The 19,940-nt window shown below is 43.4% G+C and overlaps 1 protein-coding gene across 2 annotated transcripts; it reads right to left on the bottom strand.

The window, feature by feature from the left end:
- Positions 1–299: 299 nt before the first annotated feature.
- Positions 300–5,750, bottom strand: LOC135372299 (defensin BmKDfsin3-like). 2 transcript variants are annotated; one of them, XR_010415943.1, is made up of 4 exons: positions 5,711–5,750; positions 1,931–1,988; positions 972–1,028; positions 300–480 (listed from the first exon to the last, which is right to left on the bottom strand). XR_010415943.1 is itself a non-coding variant. In XM_064605946.1 (4 exons), the coding sequence occupies exons 1-4, from the start codon at positions 3,440–3,442 to the stop codon at positions 365–367; spliced, it is 267 nt and encodes an 88-aa protein (XP_064462016.1). In that variant the 5' UTR covers positions 3,443–3,609; the 3' UTR covers positions 300–364. The 2 variants fall into 2 exon arrangements, 1 of the variants encoding a protein (XP_064462016.1); XM_064605946.1 differs by lacking the exon at positions 5,711–5,750 and adding an exon at positions 3,407–3,609.
- Between the last annotated feature and the right edge of the window lie 14,190 nt (positions 5,751–19,940).

Below are 19,940 nucleotides of genomic sequence, written 5' to 3'. Positions count from 1 at the left end.
TGGAATAATGCCGAGGTTAAGCAGCTGGTGGCAGCAAGGAAGGTGTGCAGTAATAAACTACGGGGCAGGTAACTGGCTGTCCCCTCGTCTTCCTTGACGCACTACAGGAAGTCGGCCCAGGACGCACATTTCCCCAGGGCATCTGTCGTGACGTTGCAAACCTCTGCGAGGCCGACAACGGCGAGCCCTTTCGCCACCCACCACCACCATTACAAGAGATTGGTTTCCGCAGACTTGGTTGTGTGTTATGTGAGAGTGACATAGAGGGTACCATTATTCGGGTGTACATGCAATTCAAAGCAAGGGAAGCATTAGAAGGTCATTTATTTAGTCCCATCGTCTTCCTTAAATACGCGTACATATTTCAGTAGCACTTGCATCTCATTTTCAAGAATTCGTCGCAGTATCCGCCCTTGTATCCTCGAATGGACGCGCAGTGGCTGTGACACTCATACTGGTTGAATGGACAGCCAAAGCCACCTATAAGGGTACGAGGAATATGTAATCAAATGGCGACCAAACAACAGATTGTTTGCTAGGACATAGGACACTCTGCTCGATGTATTCCGGAAGTGCAGATATAAAGTAGACCTAACCTCTCGCACGAACGATGACACGCGCTCTTTGTGGAGAAGTTTACGAACATGCACGAACTATAGAATACTCGCAGTATTAGCGTTTCAACATTTCTGTTTCTTGTTCAACTTTTAACCAGCGAAACCAACTTGTCCCTTAGAGCTTGAAGGTTAACGGGACCTCAACTTGGGTCGGACTGTGATTGATATCAGGCGGCTGAAAAACAACCCAATAAAGAGCTAAATAAATAATTGTAGTAGTAATAAGAGTACGATGCAGTTCCCTGACATTTGATTCAACGATTTTCTTTTCTTCGATCTCTCATCTGGTTTGGAAGTACCAAGCACCTTTATGCCTTGTGAAACGGTGACAGATATTCATGATGCTCTACTTACGACGAACTCTCAAGTGTGAAGCATCTTCAGCTTCTTCGTGGGACTGGGCCAATGTAACTGTGGAGAGACACGTGAATTAAAGAGACGGCACGCTGAAGGGCACATAAAATCTTACTCAAAGTGCCACATATCTGTTTCTATTTCTGTAGATTAGAAAGCTAATTACAGCTGTATGTAAGAAGTGCTATGTAGCAAAGGTATGCTCTGAGAGACATTGCCAACTCCTTAACTGTTTACTCTGAATTACTGAACTGAATGTGGTTGGATCTCGCGTTGACCCGTTCTCTTTCCCGGGCGCTTGGCGGCATCCACTCCCCCCCTCCATTTACGACAAGAGGCTCTGAACATTTTCTGATATTATCAAGCAATGTTTCAACTTGATTGGCTCTGTTAATGCATACGCTTGGTATGACCAGCTAAGACCACTTGCTACCTATCCTAAATTGTGCTCCAATATCCGCGAAGAGCTAACTGATGCGCTAACCAACGTTGGTCCACTGACGATGATGATGATGATGAGTTGGCGTTTAACGGCGCATAAGCAACTATGGCCCTTGATATGCTAAACAAATTGCTCAAGCAACATACATCATGGTGCAATATTGGTGCGAGATAGGACTAATATTGGGCGGTATTGCCAATATTGGGCCAGTATGTTGTGCTGCTTGGGTGGTTTAACGAGAAAAAAGACAATCAAAAAACAAGGGGATTGTATGGGATGTCGTAAACACGACGTCTTTTCCTGTGGTAGGTAGACGGTAACTTTGGACTACCACTTCGTATCTCACCTTTATTTCCGCAAATGGGGATACGAAGGGAACCCCGAAAATGTCACCCTGCATGTGAGCTTGCTCGAAACAAGGAAGAATTGTATGCCACTTACAGTTGAGACAGCGCATATTTGAAACGTCGAAATAGACCCTATAGCGCGCGTATTAAGTCTTGCAGATAAGTCTTACCGGTGGCAATGGCCAACACCAGGATGATAATGAGGGCCTTCTGCATCTTGATTTGTGGCTGGAAGTAAAGGGCTATCAATGTTACAATAACCCTTTTTGTTCCGTTGAAATAAATATCTACTGTTTAGAAATAAATAACCCACAATCAGCGAGACATCTCAATAAAGAACACTAAGTATAACCATCGCAGGATGACGCCGACAGAGACAGGGCACTTGTGTCACACACCGGTATTGCATTGTAGGAGAGGAATAGCAGTGATGGATCCCACACCAATCCAGGTTGAAGACGGAATGACGATAGACGATTAACCACTCCACTTCAATAAATATTTATTTTCAACGGCCTTTTTTTTTTTAATACAAGCACCATTGTTTTGATACGCATGTGGAATATCAAGTTCAATCACCTCGTATAGGACCGGTACACACCAAAAATATGTGAACTTTTTATAAATAATAAGTGGAAGCACTACTTCCACAACTGTCACCCAACTTCTATATCTGTCTGGATTCTTAAAATAGCAATTCCCGGTCGTCTTTTGATGTCTTCAAAGTTTCCCTTTTTTCAAACAAAGGTTCACACGTGCACTGCGTCATGTGATCTCTAAGAGTGCTTTGTTTGAAAAAAACTACAGTTTTGAAGACGTGTAAACGCGACGACGAATTGCTATTTTAAGGAGCCAGACAGATCAAGAAGTTTTGTGATAATTGTGTAAGGAGGGCTTCCATCCATTATTCAGAGAAAGTTAACAAAATTTTGAAGGCTTCCTGTCACATACGTGGTGATGCAACTTGATAATCCACATGCTTCTCTAAACTATTGTACTCGTATTTAAGGAAAAAGGCCGTTGAAAATAAATATTTGTTAAGAATGCAGTTCCTCATCGAATATCGTCAATCTGTCTTCATGCTGCTTTCGTCTGGGTTCCCTCACTGACATTTCACATTGGGAATGTCCTACTAACAAGCCCATGTCCTTACTCTCTCTTCGGTATATCATTGCACGTGATTCCGTAGGTCGTAACCCAGACGGGGGGAACACCGCAGAGCAATATTATTCTGTGTTTTTTCTTCCAGAATCAAGGAAGGGTTTAGAGAAGAGAGCTCAGTGTAGAAGCCATCAATGAAATCAATATGCACAACACAAGCTATTAAGACACCGTATAGCGTGCTGGTGTCGTTTTAATTAGCCTGTAATTTGACTTTTAAGGGACAGGAGGGAGTCTTTCTTACGTATTATTTTGTTGCGATATTATCATAATATATCTTTCGAGTGGATAGTGTGGCAATTCCCTACATACCATTTTAACGCGTATTTCGCGCAATATTAATTTGCATATGGCATAGGAAACACTGACTAATCTCGTGTAAGTCAGCAATCGTTCTCACAGTTGTTCAACAACGACAACGTCAACAGCTTCACTTCGATTCACATCCGTTCCACAGTCCGAAATTTAATTAAGATTGTATGTACATATATTGCGGTTATAATAATCAGTTCATGCGTCATATGTGAATTCAAACAGAAAGAATCCCGTGAAACCCAGGAACGAAAATTCACTTTCGATAAAAAGAGCTGGTTTGATAAAAATTGCTTGTTGCAGCTTCGTTGTCTATTTCCGTCTAATTTGTGTAGCCATGCTCAGGCTTGTTTCAAAGTTCACAAAGTTCATGGCACAAAGTTCACTTCGCTCGCTATGTCAGAAGATATTGGAGCGAGCCAACTCAATTGTCACAGACTGCAACTTGTATTGGATGCATCTGTTGCAGGAAAGGTAGCCACTTTATGTAGATCTCTGTTCAACGAATGAGATCACTCTCGCGTAGGAAGCACATTTATCCAAAGTATATTTCATTTACAGCGACATCTTCGTGATATAAATGATCAGGGTCACGATGTGCAACTTTTGGATATTCGGCAACGCGTTAGTGAATGCATCACGTTCCCGCGATTATTCGCGAGCTCCATTGCGATAGCCAATCGCGGGATTTATTTGGAACCGCAGCCTACCAAAACGTTTTCCCCGTAGCGCCTCGTGCCATTTCGAGTGTGCCAGATAAAAAAGACAGAAAACGAGCGGGCACCGAACGCTGCTTTCGGTTTAGGATCCGGGCCCAGGCGCATCTACAGGGTGTCCCAGAAAACGTGTCATTGAATTATAATAAAAAAAACTAGGCCACCTAGAATCATGCGGTTAACGGCATTTGTTCTTATTAGGATTTTGCCATCTCCTCATGTGATTGTCATGTATTGTAAGTTTAATTATGTAAATATTTGCAAACTCAACTCGGAAATTTGCCAAGTGAAGGTCACTTTTTTACCCCACCAATATGAAGAGCGAGCAGAATTCACTCAAATTCATGGCAATTGACAGTGATACCCATGAGCTATCCCATCGAAAAAAATAGCCGAACATCATGCTTTTCCGAGCACCAGACCATAACGCGCGATGACTTTTTGAGCGCAATCACTCACAGTCCGACGAAAGGAGGTTCCAAAGCCAGCCCACAGAGTGATAGTAGAAAAAGAAGCAGTTCCTAAAATTGGGAGAGGGCAAGCATTATCCCAACGAAAGTCGGACGTGATAAGCCATGCCTGTGTTATCTCTTTCTGCGATGCCGCGGCGGGCTGGGTTTCCAACCTCCTTTCGTCGGACCGACAAAGATTGCGCTGAAAAATTCACTTTGCGCTATCCTGTGGGAGCTGAGTAGAGCATGCTGTTCGGCTACTTTTTTCGATGAAATAGCTCCTGAATATCCCTGCCCATTATCATTAATTTGACTAAATTAGACACGCTCTTCACATTGGTGGGGTAAAAAAGTGACCTTAACTTGGCAAGTTTCCGACTTAAGCTCGCAAAAATTTACATAATTAAACCTAGGTTACGTGACATTCACATCAGGAGGTGGCAAAACCAGAGTAAGAGCGAATGACGTTGACCGCATGACTCTTGGTGGTGTAGTTTTTTTATTATAATTCAATGACACGTTTTCTGGGACACCCTGTATACACATCAAGTGTATTTTATTCCCATCATAATAAATACTTCGATAAATAGTTAACTACTCAATATAATGGCTATGAGTTGAAACTTCTTCTGTTCAGCGATGTGGCACGCATGCAAGAAGAGATGATGAGCAAATGGAAAATTTCAGCAATGCAGCGTTCTTTAAAAACTTTTATTTCTTGGATGGCTTTGAGGAGCGCAAAAGGTTCGTTGCGTTGCCCTTGTCTGACTGTGACAGCCAGGTCGACATATGTAACTGGGAAAATGTTGGTGTACCTTTCCAAAGGGGTGATAAGGCAATCTCGTTAACCTCAAACTGGTATGCCTCGTTGGCAATATCATCTGTAAACCAACTTAATAATAAACGATGGATGCGTTGGTGAGAATTTTGTGTATTTAGGTCGCTGACTATGGCACATCTTCAAACGTTCGTTGAATGTGTACAGGGAACAGATTGTAAAACAATGTCAAGTACAGAAAGGTAGTTCCAAAAGTTAGGTTAGGAGCATCTGCATCGGAAGGAATTTTAGTCTCTGACTTATTTTTTGATGGGGTTTGTTTTGTTACCGCGCGAGAGAAGGCGTCCGACTGGGAAGCTAAAATAGCCTAAAATGATCATTTTACTACTAAATGTTTTTGCTAGTAATTTCCAGAATAACAGCATTTATAACGGCCGGTCAACATTTCCGTCTTTTACACAGGCAACAGCTCACAGGCGGCAACGTGCACGAGTATGGAATGCACGAATCAGGACAGAAAGATGTACTCACCAATGAGTTGTGTGCAGAGGAAGTGATAGAAGCTCAACTGTTCGGAGATCCTTTTTATAATGCGCTCGATGAGGAATATTCCTGGAAAAGCCTGCTTCCGAAGATAAGAGCTCGACTCTGATGTATTTCGTTCCAGAAAAAACCCGCACGCGAGAGCAGCCAAATTCGCAGAACACTTGAGGTGAGGTGACTCACCCCCATTGTTATAAACCTGCATAGATCTTATTGGTATCAGTTTCACAAAAGCAGGGGGTGTAAAATGGGAGTCAATGTGGCATGGACAGTTTCATTTGCCCCGAAAGGTAGATTCAGAAACCACTAAACCTGATGCAGGCAAAGTTCAGACAATTGGAATAGTGAATGCGAATCCGCATTAGACAAAAAATACGAGGCAACTCAAAATACATATGCTAAACACTTCTTATGGCTGGGGGTGGCAGAGGACCGCTGCCTACACATGCGTACAGGTATCTGCTGACCGTCGTTTCTTCCGGCGTAGAACCTGATCAGACCTTCAGTTCAGCAGCCAGTATTTGCACAAACGTTCGCTCCGAACTGGGGGACACCACCCTCGAAGCTCTGTACTTTCTCAGGTCGTGTGTTAATGGTTGTACAATGGGATAAGCACGCAGCGACGGTGTTGTAAACCGTTTAATGTTTTGTTTCTTTCCATTCGTCTTTATTGTTTATTTTTATTTTTTATTTTTGTTGCTGTTCGTCATTTATGTGGAATGTGATACTGCTTGAGGAAATTATAAAGTGATATTTTCTGTTACTTCAAGCGTAGTGAGACTCGCCTTCTTTTCAATTGCAAAAGTGAAATGCAAATTAATAAAAAAGGAGTGGCATTATCGTAGAAAAAAAAAGGAAGAGAAAAAAAGAAACCATTTCGCCATCACTACCTTACATGCTTAAATGCTTTCCTTCAGGAAAAGGTAGAATTGACAAACCGCACATGAACTGCGCACAAGACGGCGATATAGTCAATTGAGGTAGATGGACTTGGAAGTAGACTTCTGCACGGCCCGCGGGACCTGCGTGCACCCAAGGGTGACCCGCGGCGGCGGGTCTACGTTTTCGTTGTCGTGCGAGCAGCGGATCGGCTGAGGTCGTCGCATCTTAACAAACACTATTAGAAAGCACACCGAGTTGCTCAATCTCTTACGCGTCTGTACTGCAGTCGCTCGAAATATGACGTAGAACGCCGCTAACAAAGGTGGAACAAACGGTCACACTGTTAAGGTGCAAAAGCGCCTGTGTGTTCTTTGTTCGTGTCGCGTTTCGTATGATCATGCCTGAAGTCACAAGCCAACACGCATTTGCACCTTTTTGGCCCCTGCCCTGATGTCGTATACAATAAACTATGCACGCAGACATATCTAATCACAAGGCGTTGACCAGGGAGTACTCTCAGTTTACTCGTGAACGTTCATCGCGTTGCGGGTATAGCGGGTCGGCTGCGGGTGAGCTTCTGAAAAAAAGAGGAAAAAAAAAGAGCATGGGGCCTGCGGGCGGATGCTGGTGTCAATTTGTAAAGGGTTGCGTGTCGGGTACGGATTTGAACCTGCGGGTCAGATAAGTCTGGCCCGCACAGGACTGTATTTGGAAGCACCATCTGAGCTCTTCACAATCCCGAAATCCCGTCCCGGGATCCCGGGACTCCAAAAATGGCTCGGGATTGACAACCCTATGTATAACGTACACCGAAGGATAACGCCCACCAGACACCAGATGATCCCTACGATGTACTATTGAGCAGGAACTGAGTTCTACATCGCCCTTCATGTATACAGTAATCAAAATGTGTTATTGTTTCAAATCAAATCGTTTATTGCGTCTTAGCCGCAATCACAATTTATCTCACCCTACGCTGGCTCACGTGTGCGATGTCGCCCTCAGTCAAGAACAATAGGGCTGCTGCAGAAAAATATCGCTCAAGTCGCTACCCATGAAAGCCCAGTGTCGTTTTCTGTCAGAGGTGAACATCCTCATAATCTCCTAAAAGATTGACGCAATTAGCTCGTTGAAAAAGAGTAAGGAACCGATCTATTTTGTAGTTCATGATAAAACCGTTAAAACTCGGTGCAGGGGAACTTAAAAAACCGTGTCGTGTCGTCTTTTTGATGTTCCCCTGCACTGAGTTTTAACGCTTTTATATATAGTTTACGTTTCCCGGCATCCTCGTGGAAAAACTCCGATGTATACATAATATGCAACGGTTGCTAATGAGCACTGCCCTTAGGTTTTTTCGAGAAAACATATCGCAAACCGATGTTCCAGTCGTTACAATATTCTAGACGGATTCTATCTATTCTTGACAACAAGACGACGGGGTGAGGTGTTGAGCATGGCGATGGGGTAGAGCACTGGGCTGTTATGTATGTTTCGCGAATCGAAGGCTTGAAGTGAAATTATGCTTTATTTACTAATCGATGGCTTTGAATTGGCACATGAATTTTGCGAACTAACTCTGGAGGGATGGAATATTTTAAATGTGAAATTGTTTGATTTAGTGAGCGATAATTTCAAACTGATATACCAGTTTTCTTAACTAAGCCGTAATGTTGCGATAATTTTGGTACTGTGCCTTCATCCTTTGGTGTGATGTGCAAGAAGTTAAAGTGCTATATCGAAAATTGGAATTTATGGACTACAAGTGTCGCAGTACTACTACCGAGTCTTTCACGAAAATGCCCCAGCTGACGCTACCGATTTCTTCTTAGTAAGCATATTAGAGTCGTCGGTCAAGAGTTGTCCAATGAGATGCACATCTGAACATGCTCGTTAATTAAATAAAATTCTTCAGTTTTAAAGTAGCACAGTAGTCGTTTTTAACACACAGTTTTATTCCTATAAAACTGTTAAGTAGGCCAGTAAGATGCACCATGCGAAGTAATTTACACCACAGAGTCATAATTACCGAAGAAATTGAATTTAAAATACGCCGCAATAAGCGACCGTGCGAAACGGTGGTGAAGAGCAGTACCAGCCTGTGATCTGCCTGGAACCTCGCGCTGACGCTATAAGGACGCTGATTGGCCTAGAGAAATGTTGTCTGATACTCCGCTGCCGTCTGCTACTCAGCTGTTCGGGGTTCTGATAAAGCCTTTCTCCTTGCTCGGTAATGCTTCGGCCGCTCCTTCTATCCCCAATTCTCCGGGAGAACTTGCAAAACAGGTTTACGGCGGCAAAGGGACAAGGCGCTGACCCCCACTGACCGGCGAACCAGAACGAGTCTCCTTATACCGTCATCGGTGGCGTGGCATCATACCTCCTCATCCTCGTTATAGCTGGAGTGGCGAGTTAAGGGTGAACGCGCGGAGCTATGTTTATGTGAGGTTTTTTTTTTCTGGGAAACTAATTGCTCACATCAAAACCTTTCGCGCTATTCGGTATTATGACACACACACTTTGATCAGATGTCTTAATCTGAACTTTGTTTTGGATGCCCTCTGTACTCCTTTAAAGTTTACAGCTGACGCCTCCTGCAAATGGGACGTTTAGCGAAACCTATTCCAGAAAAAAAAAAAACGTTGATACTTGCCACAAATTCTTCACCGAGAAAATTATTAACAATGGGAATGAATCACCTCTCGCTATTCAGGATAAGGCCCACCATGCATTCACTCCATGCGGGTATTTCCCGTTATCTACCTTGAGTGAAGCACATCGCCCGCTTATCTTTCGAAGGAAGCGTGCCTAGCGGGTCGTGATCAGTGAGATTTCCGGTCATGGCGCGCTTAAGTTGTTCTACGCTGGCATATCAATGCATCCGCGTGTAACCTAAGATAAATTTCTGAATGCCCTGCTGCTTTGTAGACATAGAGTGTAGTAGTAGATATCGGTCTATGCTATTTGTGCAACATCCCATCTTGATGGTGCTTCACAGTTTGTAAATCCTTTCAAGCGGATCTCTGCGGTATTCCGTTGACCAAGAAAATGAGCTTGGAGCGGAGCCTTCCTTCTATGGAGATATCCATCCCCGTTGCAAGGAATAACATTATAATCACAGAAACATTGGCAATATTGGCGCAAAATGGGCTTGCCAATATAGGCAGCCCATATTGGTCTAATATGGAGCGTGGTTGCACTCCTCATATTGGTCCAATATTGGCAGCTCTGGCTCTCTTGGCTATTGCAATCTTGGCAAATATGACTACTGCTAATGTGGCAATCAACTTTTATCATCACATACTGTATGTTTAATACCCCCAGCTTGATGAAATTCTACACGCAGGGTATACCATTTAAATATTGGTTATAAAGTGCCTGAAAGTTTTTTTTTAAATGCAGTTATAGTCTGAATATTCGTATATGGCTATGAATGAACATGAACTGTACCGGACTAAGTTACTTATAAACACAAGCTGTTCACATTCTAAGTCCACTTTTTCGTAAATAGGAACGAAATAAGGGAAATTAGGGTAAGACGTACCTCCACCTAGTATCTTGGGTATTTAAAGCCTGTAGTAGTTTCTGTGGGAAAGGCTTGGCATATTCTATTGGTCGCACAGGCCGGTATAACCACTTTCTTGTTTTTTCCAAGTTTGTGCCGCACTCATCACACAAACTGTTTGTATGCAGTGTATCTGTATTTCCTGTATGAGACAACGCAAGCTTTGAACAAAGCTAACGCAAGTAGGACGCCGAGTATTATTTCAGCTGCACTCTGAATCAGTAACGAACAATGACGAAAAGTTGAGGATAACTATCTTGTATTGAAACCCACCAGCATAAATGTGCATGAGACACGCTTCTTACTTGTCAATATGAGCGCTCATAGGTTCGTGCAGCCCTCTAAATATGCTACTTTGAGGACAGCTCCTTGCAGCATAAGCATAAGCACTCCACCTCTTTTGACATTATTATGCATGAACCACACCGGTACCTTAAAAAGACGGAGCCGCCAAACACGAATTTTACACAAACTCTTTATGTGTTTCATCATGATAAATGCTGAAAGCTCATCTAACAGCCTGCTGTTTGTTGTTTACGTTGTCTACTTCTTACGTGGCCGATGCGTATGGAACTTCTTCATGCTTAAGGGGACTCCTGACTCAACATTTCAAGAGCAAGGCTTCCGAACTCTGCTTCACGTAGCCACACTTCCCTCTCAGTTGCTGAAAAGTGCCTGAAAATCGGCCTTGTTGACTCCGCTGTGCTTCCACCTTCGAAGTCCATGTTGAAAAAAGCACCCAGCAATACGGAAGTTGCGGAAACCACCCGAACTTCCGGTGTGGACTTTCCTCCAATAAACGTCGGGTGGCGGTTTAAGTCATACACTAAGGAAGACCTATGCATAGTAGCTCGACTTTTACGCTGATCGGACGAGTTAGAGTTGAAAGCGAAACCATTTTTCGGCTCCTTGTTTAGAATGCTTCGCGGCTCCGCAGAGACGAAACGTTTCAATTGTAACTTGCAGGCACCATATATAGGTCCGTTATCCTTGCAAACAAAAACATTTACCAGGTTCTGGTCAGAGACCCTGTAACACACGAATATTCCTTGCGGGACGAAGACCCTCCCGAATGTAGTCACTGTGGGGAACAACTCTCAATCCTTCATATCCTCATTGTATGCGCACCATATCAGCATCTTCTTCAAAGTCATTTTGTATTATTCCATAGAAACTTCTTACCACTGCAGCCGGCGCCTTTGCTGGATGAATTAAATTTTGTACCCTTTATTGAAAGGTCTACATGTTTTTTCGAGATGCCGGGTTTTTAAAGGATCTGTGATTTTAATGGTTTTAGGGGTCCGACACAAAGACAAGTTTGGGAGACGCCGGCCTAATGGAACTGCGCACAGTGGGCAACTATGGCTGCTACCCGACCGGTATTTGTAATGTAATGTAATGTGAATTTATTTCCACAAAGAAAAATTGTGGTGCAAGCTGTGAAAAAAAGTCACTATAGTGACTTCAGGGACTCACAGCTCCCAGCGACATATAATTCGCAATGATGATAGACTGCAACATTCGAAGGAAACGCGCATCACTGCATAACATATAAGCCGGTAAAAAAAAAAGACAAATGTAAGTCAGTATAAAACATCAACATAGCTACACAAACCAAAATAAAGTTAGTTCTACACCACACAAAAGTACGCATCAAAAACAAAAAAAAACGTATTCTTGACACCTTTACCCCTACTATTGATCATTGATAACTACTGGACAAAAGAATTAACTACAGAAATCACGAATGCATGTACGGGACACATTTAAAGGATTGAAAGGGCATTCATTTAATAACTGCGGCAAGCGATGACTGACCCGCTGTTCCCCGTAATTCGTCCTACAACGGGGAATGTTCCACTGCTGATGAGCGCGGGAAGCATAGTGGCGTGAAAGCTCTGTAGATCGAACATGGACAAGACACCAACCAGTGATTTCTTTACAGCCAATTTATAATAACAGAGAAGTCTGTACCTATACAGATTGTGTATGGAACCAAACCGTTCCTTTCGAAACGACCAGTTGTTGTGTGGCAATAAGGGAGGCGGTCCAGAATTCGTATGAATCTTTTTTGCAGACTAAATAACCTATCCAAATTCGTACTTGTTGTGGTACCCCATACCAAAAAGCAATAATTGAAGTGTGTATATATGACTGCATAGTAAAACATCATGACAGTTGCCCTTGACATATAACTGCGATATTTGAATAAAAAGTAAAAAGCACGAGATGCATTGGTGTGTACATGACCTATGTGCAACGACCAAGAAAGGTTCGAGGTAAAGGTTACTCCAAGAATTCTAACACTATCAACAATGCTGATGACTCAGTTACTGAGCAATAGATTAATTGTGAATGTCACATGTTTATTTTTAGCAGAAAAGAAAATGGCTTTGGTCTTATTGGCAATAATTCTCAAGCGATTTACATCGGCCCATGATTTGATTTTCTGAAGTACATGGTTAGCGACTGCAATTAGTGTGTCAGGGTGGGAGCCGGAGAAAAGAAGACTGGTGTCATCAGCATAAATGATAAAGTCAGCCTCCTTAGTAGAGACAATATCATTTATGTAATATTTATGTATTAATATTTATGTAAATCGAAAAAAGGAGTGGCCCCAGAAGACTTCCTTGCGGCACACCACTTTTAATTTTGCTAAGGGTGGAGGAATAGCCATTGACAACGACCTTCTGATGACGACAAGACAGATAGGAAGCGAACAACGAGAGTGCGATACCACGAACACCGTAGCCAGCGAGTTTTTGCAGAAGTACAGCGTGGGAAATCGAGTCAAAGGCCTTGCTAAAGTCAATTAACACGCCTAAGGTTAGTAGCTTATTCTCAATGTTTTTCAGGATGATTTCTTTCTGCGTTAAGAGAGCGAGTTCAGTGGAGCTATTCTTCCGAAAGCCGCATTGGCGTTCAGAGAGCAAGCTATATTTTTTAAAGTGAGCCACGAGCCTCTTGTGTATTATATGTTCAAAACCCTTTGAAAAGACAGGTAATATTGATATTGGTAATTAGAACGGCAGGTCGCGTCACCACTTTTATGTACCATGAGGACCTTGGCGCACTGCATGCCATCAGGACAGGATCCTGTTAGCAAACATAAATTGAAGATATGCACTAGACAAGGTGTGATAACGTCCATTATCGTTTTAAAGGGTCCAATTTGCATGTCGTAGACATCCAAGACTTGACTGTTCTTAAGCCGTATAAAACTATGGTAAACTTCAACCTCATCAGTTGGGGAGAGGAACAATGAGGTAGCCCTGACCTCAGTTCGATTCTCACAAGCCAAATGAATGTCGTGTGCACAGCTACCCTGATCAGATGAATGGACTAAGTATTCATTAAAAGCGTTTGCCATGTCCGTTCCTTGATAGCTAACACCGTCTACGATTATATGGTTAAGTTGTCGGTTGGGTTTTCTCCAATTAACAAGCTTGTTTATGTTACGCCAGGTAGCTGACGCATTCCCTTTACACGATATGAAATTGTTCACGCAGTAGTTTTGTTTGGCTCTTTTTAGCATCACGTTGACACTATTACGCAATTCCTTGAAAGCCTTAAAACTATCATAGATGGGTAGAAATCCATCGAACCGGTAGAGATGTTGGCGGCTTCTGTCCTGAGGCAACTCCCTTCCTTAAAACTATCAGGATTTCTATGCTTCAGAAATTTCCTAAATAACCTATCACGCTTTCGCATAGATTTTAGGATCTCCCGCGTTATCCATGGTTTCCTGGCTGACCATGTCTCACCTTGTGTACAAAAGGGAAACATTCCCTGTAGATGTCATGTATCGTGTTAACGAAAATATCATAGGCTACATCTGCGTTTTGGCACAGCAAAACATAGTTTCAATCTGTGGTACGTACTCTTTCCCCAAACTTCCGCAGATTGGCTTCATTTATAACTTGTTGTTTGAAGGTCAAATTAGATCTACTTCCACGGGAATGACAGCTAAAAAAATTTGACCGGCAATACTCGTTTCATGGTTTCGGCATGGCTCGTTGCGGGTGCCGGATGAAACGCAATATCGCAGCGTGCTCACAGAATATTACCGGAGGTGCTTCAGGCAGAAGTTTTGGCATATTGCCTGACCCTGTATCTAACATACTGCCTGAGTATGATGAGCAAAAAAAAAAGAAAAAAAAAGAAAAAGTAAATGAAGAAATACACGAACAGACGGGAAGATAGGGAAGTTCGTTCGTCGTATTCGTGTGTTCCCTGAACTCTCACTGGAATTTAAAGCGGGTTGAATTCAGGTGTTGTAGAGGTAATAGTACCTTCCCTCGTTTCCAAGCCTTCGTTTCTTTCTGACGAAGGCAATTTAAAAAGTAAGACTAATTTGTCAATATTTCACGAAACCAATACCCAGGTAGTTCAAACTCCCCGCGCTGGGAAGATTCACTTTCTTAGAGAACATTTTGACACTGTGCAATTGTTGGTGGGGTGCGTTTAATCGGAAGGGCAGCGTATAAGAAATGGCAGTGCCCTTAGTTGTTTGCATCGTAGAGCAGCAGCGAGGTGTCATGAGATTTTTTTTTTTTTGTCGGATAGTTTACAGACCTCGCAAAAGACATAATGGAATGCTGCAACATAACTGACGTGCCTGCATTGGGAACGAAACCTGGGTGCGTCGTTATGAGCTAGAAAATAAGAGGCGAAGACGTATACGAATACGTTGCAAAAGGATCTGAAGGCCTTCTTCACCTTCATTATAACACACACCCTCTCACGGCTGCCGCCACGGCTGACACCATTCAGAGATTGAGATTTGAGACCTTACGCATCCTGTCCCCCCTGTATTCAGGTACGGCCTTGCTCCCTCTGATTATCATGTGTTTGGATTCCTGAAGACGAAGACGTCAATCACATAGAAGTGGTACATTTGCAGGCTGGACGCACAATTAAAAACATTTTTAAATGTGATAGGGTTTTTTAAATGTACTTTTGGTCCTCGGTGAAGCGTAGCGTCAGTGGAGAGGGGTCCTTTCACTCGCACGATGCGGTGTCTCCCCTGCTCGTTTCTTTATTGCGCGCCTCGGCTGATACGAGACGTTTCGATGGGCGGCAATTTAGTACATTGGAAAGTGTTTACGACAGCAGTTGCTAAAACACGAGAAGCGAAACACCTGATTCCTTTGAAGTGGCCGACATCATGTTGTGGATCTTTCGCTTGACAGTTTCCTGTATTGTTGGAACGTAATTCTTCTGAGGCAGGAACGCACAAACATACAAACACGAAACCGAAATATTTGTAGGTTTTTGTTCCCCAGTCTCGGGTTCTTAAGTTATGAATGTTTCATCTGTTCATTTATTGTATCGTTTTCGTAGAGCGCTTGAGACCTACTGAACCTCTAGTGTCCTTATCCGATATGCCCGCATGGCCGCAAAAGGCTCCCGCACCGAGTGACGCGTACCCTAGCGACGCCACTGACTAAAATACACTAAATTTCGAAATACTACCGAATACTACTCGTTACCCACCTACTCGTATGCTGCCAAACCGAGGCGCGGAACGCACACTCCACGTTGTCGAACATAAACGACTGCGCGCAGAAACTCAGTATGAGCGCCGAGCGGCACAGGAGACGTTCAAATTGGACATTGTAGGTAGGGTGGCCCGGTCCAAATCCTGAAACGTCACCAACTTGCCCTGAGAAAGTAGCTAAAAGTAGCCAATATACCGTGTATGTAGCCAGCTGTGCAACCGGTGTCGTGTAGGCATCATATCACATGGAATCAGCACAACTGCTCTGTTGTAATTGTACTGCGAAATATGTAAGTAGAACACTTGTGCGGTACACATTGATCAGTTAGCAATTCGGGTCGATATCTTGAGGCACACGATATTTTGAGAATGAAAAAAAAAATTACCATGGCCGTGTCGACATGATTTATGTAATGTATGAAACATGACCAGGAGAACGAAACATAACTGGCGACTGCCTAATCAAGAAGAAAGCTTATCGTAATTCGTATAATGATAACTGGCGTTCTTACATTCGCGAGAGAACTATGATCATGAGAGACACCAAAGGCGAAAAGTCGGTTCCAAACCGGGCTGTTCGGTAATAGGTCATAAAAGCGATAAAATACCCCAGTTTTTCGGGTGTACTTTATCGTTTTTGTCGTCGACGTCACAGCGCACAGTTAGTGAACGGTGATGGTGATGTGATAAAGAAAAAAATGGGTATGTGAGTTCCGACAAAGTCGAACTGTTTACCACAGCACGGTTACACACATAAAGTAGAAACAGATATGATGAACAGAGATGATGATGAAGTTCAACATGTAGCGAATAAAGTTCTCCCAACCGACGATCTTTAAGTACGTCTGAGACCCCAGCTCAGAAAGACAGTAGCCTGAAGGGCATCGTGCCCGCGAAGAGACGGCCGACAATTATGAACGTACTTGGACATTGATGCGTTGCAAAGATGCAACCTGTTTTAGGTACACATAAGTCACAAATATAAGCGCCAAGGTGTATTCGCAGTGTAGCCAGAAAATAGCCAAGTCGTCATGGCCAAAATACGATGCCACGACTGCTAGAAAGTAGTCAATCTGGTAACTCTGGCCGTGGGTGATATGAATGTGCCGATCACACCCCACGGCACAACGTTAGACAGTGTGTTCAGGAGGAGTGTTTATGTGCGGTACATGAGCTACATCTCCTACTACAGTGTTCACAAACCCATTCTGCGCGTCGCAAAAACTGAAGGTCAACAAGACGAAGAGGAATCGTACGAGCGATCGTGTACGGTGACACACACGCGTCCAGGTTCTCGCAGCCGCTTATAGAAGAAACGTGTTTTGTCATTCCTACCTCCGAAAGTCTGCAGCATCAGTGCATTGTAACAACATCATGTGGAACATTGAGAACGTAGCTGCTCCCATTTGCAACCTGGAAGTGCCCCGACATCGGTAGCTGGGGCTCCGGCGTGTCGTACTTTCGATTTTAGACGTGTAGATGCCGGCCTAAGTTGTGCCAGTCTATCAGAACGCAGACGCAAGAAAGAAGGACGCACACGAAGCTGAATGAAAGTTTCGGTGAGTGAAGCCCCTCCAACTACACAGCATGTCCCAGCTAAATGCGAACTGCTTTTTAAAAGTACATATATATCTATCACTTTTTTCAAAATGAAATCAATGGCAATATACCTAAGGCTGAAGGGCACTCCTTAACAGGGCACCAGCAAACCCCTTAGGCATTGTACAAATTAACTTTCAATAATTAACTTTTTAATTATAAAATCTACGAAGTTTTCGCAATGAGAACATCTGTCCCTTCGGTCACCCGATACCGTAGCCGTTTTCAGAACAAAAATCCGTTCGATAGATCGTCCGCAAAAGAAATTGTGAAGGAACACCATTTCTTTTTTATTTTGTTCATTGGGCATCTTCGGAGACGCGTCTTTTCAATCACCCCAAATGTGAGAGGCTGAAAGAGCACACTATCGCCTCTTGTGTCCTGGAAAAAGGTTAAAAGAAAACAAAAAAACGCAACCCAAGATAAGGCAGCTCTGATAGCGTAACCCGTTACATTTGTTTTTTGTTTTGTTTCCGCAAGATAAAGGTCATCGTCGACACATGAGGCGGCGCTGTGCTCCTTCACCCTCTCACATTGGGAGTGAAGGGAAGACGTGTCTCTGCAGATACCGTCTAGTGACGCCCAAGAAGGAAAGTGTTAACACTTGGATGGGGAGTTGGAAGTTCATCTGAGCTATAGTGACTAAGAAGATTCGACGGCAAAAAAAAAAAGGGCGTTGTCAACTTGCCGTCGGTGAGTAAATCAAAGAGTGATATTAAACGGTAGGAGCAACTTATTTCCTTACACATGGTAAACGAGACTTTCGTGCACGAGACAGCACTTCTTCAGGTTATAAAAATACAACCATGGTGCAGGCACTCGTATACACTGTTGACGGGGAGTTTAGGCATGAGAGAGAGAAAGAGAGAGAGAGAGTGTGTAACAGGGTGATGGAAAGGATGCAAGTACAGGAAATATCGAAAACATAAATACAAAAACAGGGGTATCAGAAGCACGACATAACGCGAGCCCAAGGGATTACACAGGAAGCGAGAACTCCCCTGTGTCCTCATTCCGTCGCCATAACCCCCTTTTTATCCTCAATTCCTCGAACGTCACCTACGCGCGTTCTCGCTTCCTGTGTAATCCCTTGGGCTCGCGTTATGTTGAGCTTCTGATACCCCTGTGTTTGTATTTATGTTCCTTTGATTTTTACCTGTAATTGCATCCTTTCCATCACCTTAATTGTTACCCCCTCATGCCAAAACTCTCCCGCCAACTGTATAGAGGCTGTTTCACGAAAATCACCGTGCTGAATAATTCGTGAACAGGTGGCGCTATCGAAGAAATGCCTTTTTCGTAAAGATTCTTGGGACATCGGCCATGAATTGAGTAGTGAGTGGCGCATTTGCATACGCTCACTAATTAGCGAAGCACCTCAACTTTTAACTTTTACTTTGCACGCTTATAGAACCTCTGTTTTACGCATCGGAACCTCCAGCGAAAAATATTGCAAGAAAAAAAACTACATCGGCACTTAGTGATTTTTTCGAGTAATTAATCGGTTTCGGTATACATATTTCTTGCGCGGAGCAGTGCATCAATGCGCTCTTTGGATCAGCTATCCGGTTGTCAATTTCATGTTCACCCGCCTGGTTGACACACGGGGTTGACGGAAGATTAGGAACAGCCGCAAGAGACGCTTTGATATTCCTTCTCAAAGCGACTGGTAAACAGCACTGCCGGTTGTGTCGTTCCGTAGATGAGATAGCGTGCTGTTATCATGGATGATGACGAACGCGCCGCGAGCTCTGTGAACTAGTGGGCACACTCTTAAAAATTAACTGCACCAAATAAGCACGCTCCTAGCCATCCGTCATCCCGAATGACAGCGTTCTCGCAGATTTGTTGAAGACGGGAGGGAGAGCCTTCTTTTTATCCTTATGTACGGCATCATAAGCAAAAAAAAAGAAAAGAAAGAAATGCGTACTCCACCCGTACTTATCCAATCCAAGGAGAGAAACGTTGTCATCTGGGATGATGGTTGGCTAGGATAGCGCTGTGTGGTGAAGTTCATTTTAAGAGTGTAGAGAAGGAGACGGAACACCAAAGCGTCTCCTGCCGTCTTGTGGCTGTTCCTTATTTCCGTCATCCGCGTATGTCAACCAGGCGGATGAACACAAAATTGACAACCGGATAGCTGATCCAAAGAGCGCATTGGTGCACTGCTTCGCGCAAGAAATATGTAAACCGAAACCGATTAATTACTCGAAAATATCGCAAAGTGCCGATGCGGGCTTTTTCTTGCAATATATTTCGCTGAAGGTCCCGGTGCGTAAAACAGAGGTTCCGTAAGCGTGCGAAATAAAAGTTAAAATGTTTATCTAATTAATCAGCGTATGCAAATGAACCGCTCACTACTCAGTTCATGGTCGATGTCCCAAGGATATTTACCGAATAGAAATTTCTTCGATGGCGCCACCTGTTCACGAATTACTCAGCAGGGAGATTTTCGTGAAACAGCCAGTATACTATGTGCCTGAACCATGTTCATATTTTTGTAATCCGAAGAAGTCTCGTGCGCGAAAGCCTTGCTCAGCAGGTGTAAATAAATAAGTTGCTCCTACAGTTGAATATCACTCTTCAATAGCGACTAGTTCATTTTTCATATGAACATGCTACATAAAAATGCGTTGCACTTGCAGATGACGTGTTAGAGTTATAATCCAGGCGCA

This window comes from Ornithodoros turicata, chromosome 1, assembly GCF_037126465.1.
Source record: "Ornithodoros turicata isolate Travis chromosome 1, ASM3712646v1, whole genome shotgun sequence".
Taxonomy (NCBI): domain Eukaryota; kingdom Metazoa; phylum Arthropoda; class Arachnida; order Ixodida; family Argasidae; genus Ornithodoros; species Ornithodoros turicata.
This window is presented reverse-complemented; position numbering and strand designations above follow the sequence as displayed.

Coding starts and splice junctions, on each gene's coding strand:
- LOC135372299 (XM_064605946.1), bottom strand. CDS start 3,442: ATGACGCATGAACTGATTATTATAACCGCAATATAT. Junction 1,989..3,406: donor TTATTATAACCGCAATATAT/GTACATACAATC, acceptor CTTTACTTCCAG/CCACAAATCAAGATGCAGAA. Junction 1,029..1,930: donor GGTGTTGGCCATTGCCACCG/GTAAGACTTATC, acceptor GTCTCTCCACAG/TTACATTGGCCCAGTCCCAC.